The sequence below is a fragment of the Pundamilia nyererei genome, unplaced genomic scaffold (assembly GCF_000239375.1).
Source record: "Pundamilia nyererei isolate P.nyererei 1_Seehausen unplaced genomic scaffold, PunNye1.0 scaffold00065, whole genome shotgun sequence".
In the NCBI taxonomy this organism is placed as follows: Eukaryota; Metazoa; Chordata; class Actinopteri; order Cichliformes; family Cichlidae; genus Pundamilia; species Pundamilia nyererei.
Genome location: NW_005187466.1, coordinates 2,056,104 through 2,067,482, shown reverse-complemented (window position 1 = coordinate 2,067,482; position 11,379 = coordinate 2,056,104). Strand labels below are relative to the sequence as shown.

Sequence of the window (11,379 nt, the reverse complement as noted above, 5' to 3'; positions counted from 1 at the left end):
CTCTAGTGGCCCCCACCTAGTCGTAAAAGCCTAAACATTCACATTCTTTCTCTGTTACGGCGCCTAAGTTATGACCTCAGCTCCCTGTCTTTCTGCTCTCTGTAAAGGTGGGGGTATGGAATGTGGTCTATCTCCCCTGTCCTAGACACAGAGTCTCCTGCATACAACCTTGCTTTTCATGATTCAGCAGTAAAACATGTCAAGAACACAATGTGAGACATTCACAGCAGATCAAGGATACAGAGTGATGCACACTTTATCTAATGAACTACTAAATGAATATGTTCTTTTAACCCAAAAGTATAATGAGAACTAAACTACATACACAGCACACCATCTAAACTAAAGGATAATATATGTCCTACAGGTGTTATCATAATTCAACTACTTTAACTACAGATATAAGATAACATATGATAACAGAATAATCTCACATGAGCCATTTAAATTGTAAGAGAAACCAGTTATTTCTTGTAAAACAATTCAATAACAAATCAATCAGCTTTAATTTGAACTCATTTTCACAAGCATAACACATTCAAGTGTTGATTTAATAATTCATGAATAACAACACTGGCATTACAAAAACAACAAGAATTAATGAATTATTAGAGTATTTTGATAACAACTGCATCTTCCATTTTCAAAAAGACAGAATCTTAAAGACAGTCTTTACAGAAGAATCCATCATCAGCACAGATGCCATTTTCTTCTCCACAAGTCTCATGGAACCAGGTGCTGCAGTTCGCAGCTGATCCACTCCTCAGTGGCCTTTGGGTCACTTTTGTCTCCATAGACTGCTTTACATGCTTTGCAGGGCAGGTCGTCCTTCTTTGCGCCTTTGCATCTTCTAGTCTTTTCTTTCTTTTTAGATTGCACTGCCTTGATGGAAATGTAGTATATGTTCATGACTCGTGAGGACCAATGATGGAGGCTTAGCCCTCTTCCTGACAGTCCTCTGTCGTTTTGGCAGGGGACACAGATCACTGAATGTAACACAAGTTGAGGTTTGATGTGAACAGGTACGTACAATGAAGCTCTTTATATCTTATTGTTATAATCAATGTATGTCGTAAGTGACTATTTTAAAGATATGATTCTTACCTCTGATTTCTTTTTGTTTTTTTGTTTTTATCCTTTGGTGTTTTTTGAGATTTATATCTTTAAGGCTAATATGTCATACTTACACATTTGGGTTTTATTATTTACTGCACAAAGTGTATTGTAGAGAAGTTTGGGAAGTAGACTCTTACTGTTACAGGATATTATATTAGTTTTACAGTATTTTTAGGCTAAAATTGGAAGTGGAAATTTCTATGATAATGTAAAAATGGATAAGAGAATGTTTCTCATAGTTATGTAGGCTATTACCTGCAGATGAACTCTTCTAACTCTTCTTCATTGGCTCCCTTTTAAATCTAGAATTTAATTTAAAATCCTTTTCCTCACATTCAAAATCCGATGTGCGATATTCTCATTGCTTTCTGGAATTTATTGTTAATCATTTACTTATGTAAATTTCATAATCTGTCAAAAAAAACAAACAAACAATATAATCCAAAGTACATCATTCTATTGTTCCCTTTCGCATGTTTACAGCCCTCATATATATACATGTTACACTGCTCAAACAAATATAACGACTCAGTCCTACCGTGCAATATACCATTTTTCAGTCTTATTATTTACATCCTACATATGTTTATGTATTATGTAAGCACGTGCAGCTTTGTGATTTTGTTTGGTCAACGTATATCAAAATTCATGCTGGAAATAACTTTTACTTCCATGGCATGCCTTTACTTCAAAATATAACACTGTGCAACAATATAATTGAGCTTAAAAGATTCAGTCACCCTGGACCAACCATTGCATGGTTATAGACTCTAACACACTGACTGTTATTGAGCTAGACAAGTAATCATAAAATGTTACTTCTATAAGTGCTTACTTTTCTACTTACTGTTCTACAACACAGTGTGTCCTAAATTTCACATGCTCTTGTTACAGACCTAGGATGAGACATTCTTTCAATATGCCACCAACTATATACTTCTAAACACAAATGATTACATGCAGTATTCTACCATATGCAAACTTATATCATTAAAAGATTACACTGACTACTAAGTACAATTTTCCATTGACACACACACACAAAAACGACATGTAGTCACAACATCCAAGGATACATACTCAGACCATATACCATCAGTATGCTTTTTATGTTATTATTGCTTATCATTTATTATTGCTTTTATAGATTAAACATGCAAAATATTAAGCAATGTTTTTTGTTGGTGGAGCATTATGTCTTTATGAAAACATAGCAATGCAGTGTTCTAATGGTGGTATTACATTCTGAAAGGAAGCACTGTTGAATTAATGGTTGTTTTCATTTGGTAGGAAGTATCTTAATAACATTGTTATTGATAGTCTTACTTATCTTCTCATGGAAACCCTCAGCCTGACTATCGTGGGCCTTTCTTGCGTGTTGTCTCTGTTCCTGCCAGAATTCTTTCCAGCTTTCTTCCAGAGTACGGTGATGTGGGTGTTAATTTAATTAATTATTCTTAGTTGGCATAGATACGGTGTAATGTGGAGTGAATGTCTGTATAGAAGCCCCACCTTTGCCCCCCAAAGTTTTGTTGTTGGTTTAATTTGTTTGTTCGTTTTAAAAAAAAGAAGCTTTGAGCGGTCGAGTATAACGGAACAATAGCGCTCCCTAGTGGCTGGCAGACCCCCCCTCCCCTCCCGTTGATGTCTGGGGTAGGCAGGGAAACAGGTTCAACCATCAGCCCCGTTGTGAACGGACGTGGGTCCGTTATTTTTGTCCTTTTATACATACACTATCCACCGTGAGAGCGACTCGACATCGTTGAAACACCAGAAGCTGTTTGCTTAATTGAAAAGAAACGGACTCTCCCATCAATTAGACGGCACCGACTTTTTGTTCCCGTCTGACATGGCGATCGCACACGTAGCCACCGAGTACGTCTTTTCCGACTTTTTGTTAAAGGACCCGACGGAGACCAAGTACAAAGGCATCCGTCTCGAGTTGGCTGTGGACAAAATAGTCACGTTTCTGGCGGTGGGACTGCCTTTGTTCCTCATCTCGCTCGCCTTTGCTCAGGAGGTCTCAGTGGGTGAGTTAAATGTGTGAAGAGACAGTTTCATTATGTGGGAAAATGCAATCCCGGCAGGGAAACTTATTGTTCCTTAAATAAAATCAAACTGACATAGAGTGTAGGGTGAAGATGAGTGTTTTACTATGCAGAAGGACAGAGGTGTGGAAGAAGGTGTGGTTTGAGTCTCCACCCGTCTGCTCCTTTCACTCCCAGACAGTGAGGCAAGCATCCTGCTGCCTCTGCAGCTGCTGCTGGTGCTGATGATGATGGTGAAAACAGTGGCATGCTGACACACGTGTTCTTTTCATGGATGAGCTTGTTTCTGAATGTAAAGAGTGCGAGAAAAGACACAAACACATATGGCACAAGTTTGATCTGCATACCTCGCTCTGGAGTGTAAACAAAAATCTAGCTCCATCAGCAGTTTCACAAATCTACATAATCCCCTTAGGTCACAATGCTCATAGTCCAACACACTGTCCATAATCAGACCAGATGGATCATTACTCTGCAAGCCTTGTGGGAACTACTGTTGTGCTTCTGAGGTTGAAATGCAAAGTGGTTCAAAATCTATTATTAATGTTCCCAATTAAAAACAGTGTGGCAGTCACAAAACAATAGCTGCAGGAAGGAAAGTCTTCTGAGCTATAGAAACACTGAGTTGCGAATTGGCTTATTTTTAAGCAGAAATGGGATGCCATAGGATGGGTGTCAAACATCAGGATGCCACAGGGTCCCGTGTGGGAATTTGGGTGGCTTGGCTAAGTATGAAAATTGCAGAAAAGCAGTGAATTTACTTCTTAGTTCCAGTTTCTTAGTTCCAAAGGTTAGTTACATAAATAATAAAATACCAAACAAGTGCGTGAAAAGATGGGAGAGGTAAAACCCAAACAATACAAGTTAACGCATGGCAACAGGATCACAGACTGTATTTAAAAGAAGTCAGGACACCAAAATGACGACTGTCATCTTACATTTTATTTTGTTTTATTTACAAAATTTCAAAATTTGCACTTTTGCTAAACATCAAAAGGTCATTGCTCTGATGCTGGAGCTCAAATAACTGATAGTTGGTGTGGTTGTATCTAGTGAACAGAAAACACATGGAAGATGTTCCTGTCCACTGAGTATGAGGGGCATTTTTTTCTTAATTGTGCATACTTTGAATCCCTGCCACAACAGGCGATGACGTAATTATTGGCTCAAAATATGCTGAAAGCAATTCAAAGCAACTGGACCATGAGTGCAGAAAAAAGAAGGCTGCATTAATTTTTCTGAAAAAACAAGCTGCCCATTAGCACTGATTCTTTGTTTTCTTCTCGGTCCTCAGGCACCCAGATCAGCTGCTTTCCTCCCACTAACTTTTCCTGGAGACAGGCTGGATACGTGGACTCTTTTTGTTGGGCAGCGGTGCAGCAGCAAGCAGACAGCTCGCCACTGTGGCTACACAAGGTACACACAGTATAACCAAACACAGACAGTAAATGCACTGGACATGTTTATAAAAAAGGTGCAATGTTATGTTAAAGTGCAGGAATTTGTATTGAAACATATACACACCTGTGCAATAAATCTTTTACACATATAGTATGCTCATTTATACCTGCACAATAAACATAATACTATGCTGAAATCGAATTATACTAGAAATCGAATTTATAACTAGTGCATTGCTAATTATATGTCAGTTTTAATTTAATGAAATGCTATTTTTTATCACTTGTTTTTTTTATCACTTGTTAATGTTTGTTTTTTATAATTTATTGGCAGATTAATACTTCTGTTAATTAATTACCTCTTCATTTGTAAAACTTCATTAATTTTCATTTTGTAGGTCTTCGAATAGCTAAATTACATATTACATTAACCATAATGAAATAAGTCTCATATTTTCAACAGATGCTAGGCACATTACAAATTTATTTAAACAACTACTTAGTAGACACCGAAACGAACTACAACCTTGTATATACCCACATCATAATCTGGTGATGATCAAATTAAACATAATAATCAAGTTTTGCCAAACGAGTGCTTCCTAAAACATCTGCGAGGGCACCAAAGAACGGCAAAGACATTATTTTCTTTATAATATTAAAAGAATAAACATTATAAAGTAATTTTAGCCAAAATAAAGCTACTAATACATTTTTCTTCCTTTCTGTGACTTCCACAGTTCTTCCCATACATCCTGCTCTCACTGGCCATCCTCATGTACATCCCCGCCTTGTTCTGGCGCTTCACAGCAGCTCCGCACCTCTCCTCTGATCTCAGCTTTATCATGGAGGAGCTAGACCGCTTTTATAATCGTGCCATCAGACTAGCCAAGAATTTAGCCTCTTTAGATAGCAAGGATGCACCCGAAGGCACACAGAGGTAAACACCTTGTTATCACCTACAGTCAATGTACTCAACTGCTTTACTCTTGTAGATTTTGGCAGGTGATTAGACTGGGAGACTCCTTTTTTCAAAGTCTTCTGAAGGTATTTATTTAAAATGTTGGTCTACCACTTTTTTATTATAGTATGAGCTAGCTTGAACTTTGACGACAAACTACACATATGAGGCCATTAATTTACACATGCAGCCAGTTTATAGAGACGTCATTTAGAATAGAAAAGAATAGAATAGCCACTTTATTGTTATTCAGAACATACAACTGTTAGTGCACACCAGAACGAAATTTCGGTGCATTTACTCGCCATCGGGCTTTACAATATAAATAATAAATAAATCCAAATCGAAAAGGTTGAAAAGAATCTCAGATATGTACAAGTAAAATTATAAGAGAAATGTACTATATTTGTATTCGTGTAGAGAACATTTAGTCATCCTACACTCACATTTTTAAAGCTGCTAAATGCTTCATTTATTTTATTGTTGCTAACTGGGTCTTCCTGCTATTTGGTGAAAGGTAGGCAGCAGTACACAGGACATCTGAATTCTTTTCATTTTGTATCTGCTGAAGAGTGATGGCATCTTTGGTGCCATCTTGTGGTAGTGTTACAGCAGCAAAGCTGGCAGGGAGAAATGCTTGTCTTTCACTCCTGACATACAAAGTGGGGCATTTTTTGAATATTAATGATCATTAAAAAACCCAAAATGTAGTTTAAAAACTATTTTCCACAAAGTGCTATGAAACTGAAGTCATTTTATCTCATGCTAATTGTTCATTTACCTTTTTCCTGCTGCAGTGCTTCGGACCTGACTGAAGGCTGCTTTAAATACCCTTTAGTGGAGCAGTATTTAAAGACCAAGCGCTTCTCTCACAGACTTGTGGTCAAGTACCTGGCATGTCGGGGACTGACTCTGCTGATCCTCCTGCTTGCATGTATCTACCTTGGCTATTACATCCTGCTAGCTTCTCTCACGGATGAGTTTCCGTGTGACCTGCGGACAGGAGTGCTGAAGAACGACAGCATGGTGCCGTCTCCTGTTCAGTGTAAGCTTGTTGCAGTTGGTGTTTTCAGGCTTCTCAGCTATATCAACCTGGGAGTGTATGTGATTCTTGCTCCATTAGTGGTGTATGCTGCTCTTGGGCCAGCACGTCAAAGCTCCAGCTTCCTTCGGCCTTATGAGATGCTGCCAGGATTTGGTGCTCTGGGTCTGGTCACCCCCGTCTACAATGACCTCAGTATCTATCTGCTGTTTCTGCATGAGAACCTGAGCGCACTTAAGTCCTTTAAGTGTCTGCAGGTGCGTCTCAACACTAAAACTGTGGGTGAAGCATGGGCACTTGTTTGTGTTGTTCCTTTCTTCTTAGGAAAATTAGAAAAATGTCTCTTCCACAGGTGCTTGAATTGTTGCAAGAGGCTGATGATGAGGGGTTTGACACCATGTGTCTACTGCGATCTCTGGGGCAGGTGAAGACTGATGTTTTAGACAGTAAGAAGACGTGCTCTCACAAGGACAACAAAGAAACGGATAAGGCTGAAGAATAGTTACTCTCATGTAAGGATAAACTCTTGAGTGTTCTGATGAGAGCCAAAATAAATGTGTTGTATTTAACATCATACTTATTTTGTCTTCCTCCAGTGCCTTGTTACTTCTGATGAGATGACCTGATGAGGATGCTCTGATGGAAAAGAAGCACTGAGATGAACTCCTTTGGACTTGTTTTTATTGGAGCTGTTGTAGCGTGTTAAGCTACAAACCTGTAGTTTGACCAATTCAGTTTACCTTACCTTCTTACTTTAATGCATGGAAATACTCCAGAGATAAGTGGAGCAGGTGTCGCAATTTTTTCTACATAGGATTTCCTATTTTATTTTTTTTTTGCACACGTCTTTGCTCAGGATCCAAATTGCCTTTAAATCAAAGTGAGCCATGTTCTTCGGACAGCTGCTTCCTATCTTTTATTATAGAATGAGGGAAGCTTCTTACCACTTTGTTTTTATTCGTTTACATGTGTAATTATTGAAAATAAGCCGCAATAAATTAAGACCACTTGATATTATAAAAACTGGAACTTTTGTTTGTGTTGTAAAGCATTTTTTGCCTTCTAATGTGCAGTTATCAGCATTGGCATACTGTATATGATGTACTTTGGTTTGCACTCACTAAAATTAAAATATAACCTAAACTGTCCAAATTACATGAAAGGTACATTTATATTTTTCCAAGTACTGTAATACTAATGGTATCACTGCCAGAATGACCATTTTGGATTATTATCCTTTTATTTCTAACTTAATTAATACACACTCATGGCCACTTTAATAGGTACAACTTATTAGTAGCACATTGGACACCTTTTGCATTCAGAACTGCCTTAATTTATAATGACATCTATTCAACAGGGTATAGAGATTTTGATCCATACTGAAATCATAGCATAAATCAGCAATATTGAAGGTAGACTGTGGTGTTTTATCAATGCCAAACTGGTACTAAGGGGACCAAAATGTGGCAGCAAAATATCTTCCGCACCATTACACCACCAGCAGTGTGAACCATTGATACAATGTAGGATGGAGCCATGCTTTCATGCTGTTCATGGCAAATTCTGACCCTACCATCTGAATGCAGAAAATGAGACTCATCAGAACTTTTTTCCAAACTGATGTCCAGTTATGATCAACCTGTGTGAGTAGCCTCAGTTTCCCATTGTAAGCTGACAAGTGAGGCACTCACTGTGATTTTATATAGTTGTAGCCTGTCTGCTTCAAGGCTGGACATGCTGTACATTCAGAGATGTTCTTCTGCATACATTGATTGGAACAAGTGGTAATTCGAGTTATTTCCTATTAGTTTAAAGTAGTATAGGCACTCTGTAAACCCTAGAGATAGTTGTTTGGAGAAATCACAGTAGCTCAGCCATTTCTGAAATACAGTTGTTGTTGTTGTTGTTTTTTTATAACACAAAGCATCAGTGGAGCCACTACCATTGTATGTTTCCCATACATAAATGATGACTGAATGAAAGCTCAAGAACATTTTACGCTTTATCATGTATTAAGAAAAAAGTGCTTCAATCCATTTCACTTTCCCTGTCAGACAGTCGGTGTAGTAATACTGAAACAAAAAACAAACAAACAAAAAAAAAGAAAATCTAAATCTAAATGTGAGGGCTATACAATAATTTCTTTTATTATAAATGCAGTGTGTGAAATATCATAAACGCCTTACAAAGCAGAAACAACGGACTGTGCTTGAGGCTCCGCCTTCCCGGCCTACAGGTCTGCTAAATCATATGATTGGTTAATCTTTAAAACCGTCATCCGTGTTGCCCAATGAGCTTCACGAACTCAATGTTCGTATTTATTTGGTTGGCGAGACGATCGACGTGGTAACGAAGGATTAGTTTGTGCAATTCTCAATACGTATACTCAATAAATCCGGAAAAAATATCATCACATCGAAGTACATTCCCTTAGCTGTAGCATGCTTTAATCGTTCCTTCATATGCAGGTGAGTGTGTTTAGTTCCGTTTAGAGCAGCTTTAGAATCACATATCGAACTAGATCGGTTAGCTGCCTATGTTAGCTTAAGTTAGCTAAAAACTTAGCCGGGCCATATGCATTCTCTGACATTGCATTTAGATTTAAAAGTTTCCGTTTCATTTTTTACTATTCTACAAATAAACTTTAAAACTATTTTTTTGGTTATCCCTTTTTTGGCATAAGTATGTGAAGGAAATTGTTCGGCGGAGGTAATTTGTGTTAGCTAATAAAGTTAGCACTCGCTAACGGTTTTGTAATGATGTGTCCCCAAGTGAGACAACCACGTAATTTAAGAAAGGAGAAAGCTATAATTTGATTGAATCCTCCCTCCATCCTTACTCGGAGCAGCAGACATGGTAGAGCCGACAACACGCAAGTTTGCATCCCTAGAAGAGGAGTTGGGCTTCTGGAAGGAGCAAGCAGAGAGATACGAGCAAAGGTACTAAAAAAGGCATACAATCGGAGGACTTACTTTTAGGAAATTACTTTCTGCAGTTATTGTTATATAATTCTTAACATGTGCTGAGCTGATATTTTGGAGGTGTTGTACATTGCTCTGTCACCAGGGCTGAGGAGGCTCAAGAGGAGCTGCAGGAATTCCAGCAGATGAGTCGGGACTATGAGGCTGAGCTTGAGACAGAGCTGAAGCAATGTGAGGGTCGAAACAAAGAGCTCCTGCAGGATAATCACCGGCTTCGTGTAGAACTGGAAAACATAAAGGTAGACAACCTTGATTTTAAGTAGGCTGTGGCCCCTTAATAGAGGGACACAAGCACTGATGCTCCACTTAGTGACATTGAGGATTTGGAACAGACACACCCCACACAAGCAGCTTTTAGCCTACTAACATTCAGCTTGTTATTGCTACTGCCACTAGGAAAATTGCTGCCTGGGTATAAAGCAGCTGACTGCTATTTTAGTCAGTGGTCCATGGGGAAATAAGCATAGTGGAGAAAGTAAATGCAGTTTTGTGTTCAAAAAATGCTCAAATGTGGGGAGAGGGAACTTTTTAAAGGGTTTATTGTCTCAACTTTTAATAAAATAGTCAGCTTTTCTTATTAAAATATGAACGGCAGCTGTGTTGATTAATTTGCCATGACCTTGCCAAGCTGACACTGTCAGTTTCAGTTTATTTGTTCTTGTGCTTTTTGTAGGAGAAATTTGAAGTCCAGCATTCTGATGCTTTGAGGCACATATCAACACTTGAGGAAGAGCTGGGAGAGACCAGAGCAGTTAGAGATCATCTGCAGAAGTATATCAGAGAGTTAGAGCAATCCAATGATGACCTGGAGAGAACCAAAAGGTCAGTGCTTAAAAGTTGGTACATGTTCACACAGCCATGCTGTGCCTGTTAGACTTGCCAATATATAAACAATATTGCATAATATGTCCTCTCTGCTTGTCTCAGGGCTACCATCATGTCTCTGGAGGACTTTGAGCAGCGGATGAACCAGGTCATTGAGAGAAATGCCTTTCTTGAAAGTGAGCTGGATGAGAAAGAGAACCTGCTTGAGTCTGTTCAGAGGCTCAAGGACGAAGCTAGAGGTACACACACAATCATCTACTCAAAGCAGCTTCTCAGGTTCACAAGAACTGCTGATTTCTCTTATCACTGACTCAGTGAATTTTGATAGTTTGATTAATTCAGCAGTTCCTGTTTTTATTTATGTCCTGTTCTTCCCGTTTATTGTACATCTGACTGTTAATATATAATAATTTTATAGGATATGTTTTAACTAGTAACCTAGGTAAAATTATTTAATGGGTTTTATAAGTGTTTATGAGTCTATGCTTAGCTGGTCTTCACAGACAGCTATAGGCATATATTTTAGTGTTATATGGTGTGTGGAAATTCACTTGGTGAATCTTTCTAAAGTGTGGAACGCTATCACAGTTAATATATTGTATGTGCTTTTAATGTGCTGTGAGAAACTGAACCGGCAGTTGGTCGTCAGGTTTCATTGTGCAACCAGCGTCACCTTTACTTTTGTTTTTGATCATGTTTGCCTGCCCCATATGCCAGCTTTTTCCACAAATATAAATTACTTCTGAAAAACTATAATAGGTGGTTGGTTAGAAGATGGTTTAAATTCTGTTACTTCTGTAACTTGCGGCAGACCTTCGCCATGAGCTGGCTGTACGACAGAAGGAGAGACGGCCATCCAGCAGCCTGGGCAAAGACACAGATCGTCCTGATACGATGTTACCCTCAGCTGGAAATCCTTCCATCCCCGTCACACCCTCCAAACCTATTAGTTCATATGTCACAACCCCAGCTTCCAACATCCGGAGAGGTAATATAAAACTCT

The 11,379-nt window shown here is 38.5% G+C and overlaps 2 protein-coding genes across 3 annotated transcripts; both read left to right on the top strand.

Moving 5' to 3' along the window:
* The first annotated feature begins 2,724 nt into the window (after positions 1-2,724).
* LOC102198443 (pannexin-1) lies at positions 2,725-7,590 on the top strand. 2 transcript variants are annotated; one of them, XM_005735804.1, is made up of 7 exons: positions 2,725-3,146; positions 4,459-4,580; positions 5,305-5,504; positions 6,323-6,570; positions 6,649-6,824; positions 6,920-7,079; positions 7,164-7,590. In XM_005735804.1, the coding sequence occupies exons 1-6, from the start codon at positions 2,966-2,968 to the stop codon at positions 7,067-7,069; spliced, it is 1,077 nt and encodes a 358-aa protein (XP_005735861.1). In that variant the 5' UTR covers positions 2,725-2,965; the 3' UTR covers positions 7,070-7,079; positions 7,164-7,590. The 2 variants fall into 2 exon arrangements, with proteins under 2 accessions (XP_005735861.1, XP_005735860.1); XM_005735803.1 differs by having other exon boundaries at positions 6,323-6,824.
* A 1,276-nt stretch (positions 7,591-8,866) lies between these two features.
* On the top strand, positions 8,867-11,366 carry LOC102194848 (nuclear distribution protein nudE homolog 1; the record flags this gene model as incomplete). Its single annotated transcript, XM_005735875.1, has 6 exons — positions 8,867-9,038; positions 9,419-9,509; positions 9,637-9,790; positions 10,225-10,373; positions 10,479-10,615; positions 11,188-11,366. Coding segments are annotated over exons 2-6 (705 nt in total), but the record flags the coding sequence as incomplete, so codon positions are not given.
* Between the last annotated feature and the right edge of the window lie 13 nt (positions 11,367-11,379).

Bases quoted from the DNA above. Each gene is read 5' to 3' on its own strand.
- LOC102198443 (XM_005735803.1), top strand. From the start codon at position 2,966: ATGGCGATCGCACACGTAGCCACCGAGTACGTCTTTTCCGACTTTTTG. The intron at 4,581-5,304 runs GTACACACAGTA...TGACTTCCACAG, and splicing joins CGCCACTGTGGCTACACAAG to TTCTTCCCATACATCCTGCT. The intron at 5,505-6,322 runs GTAAACACCTTG...TTCCTGCTGCAG, and splicing joins GCACCCGAAGGCACACAGAG to TGCTTCGGACCTGACTGAAG.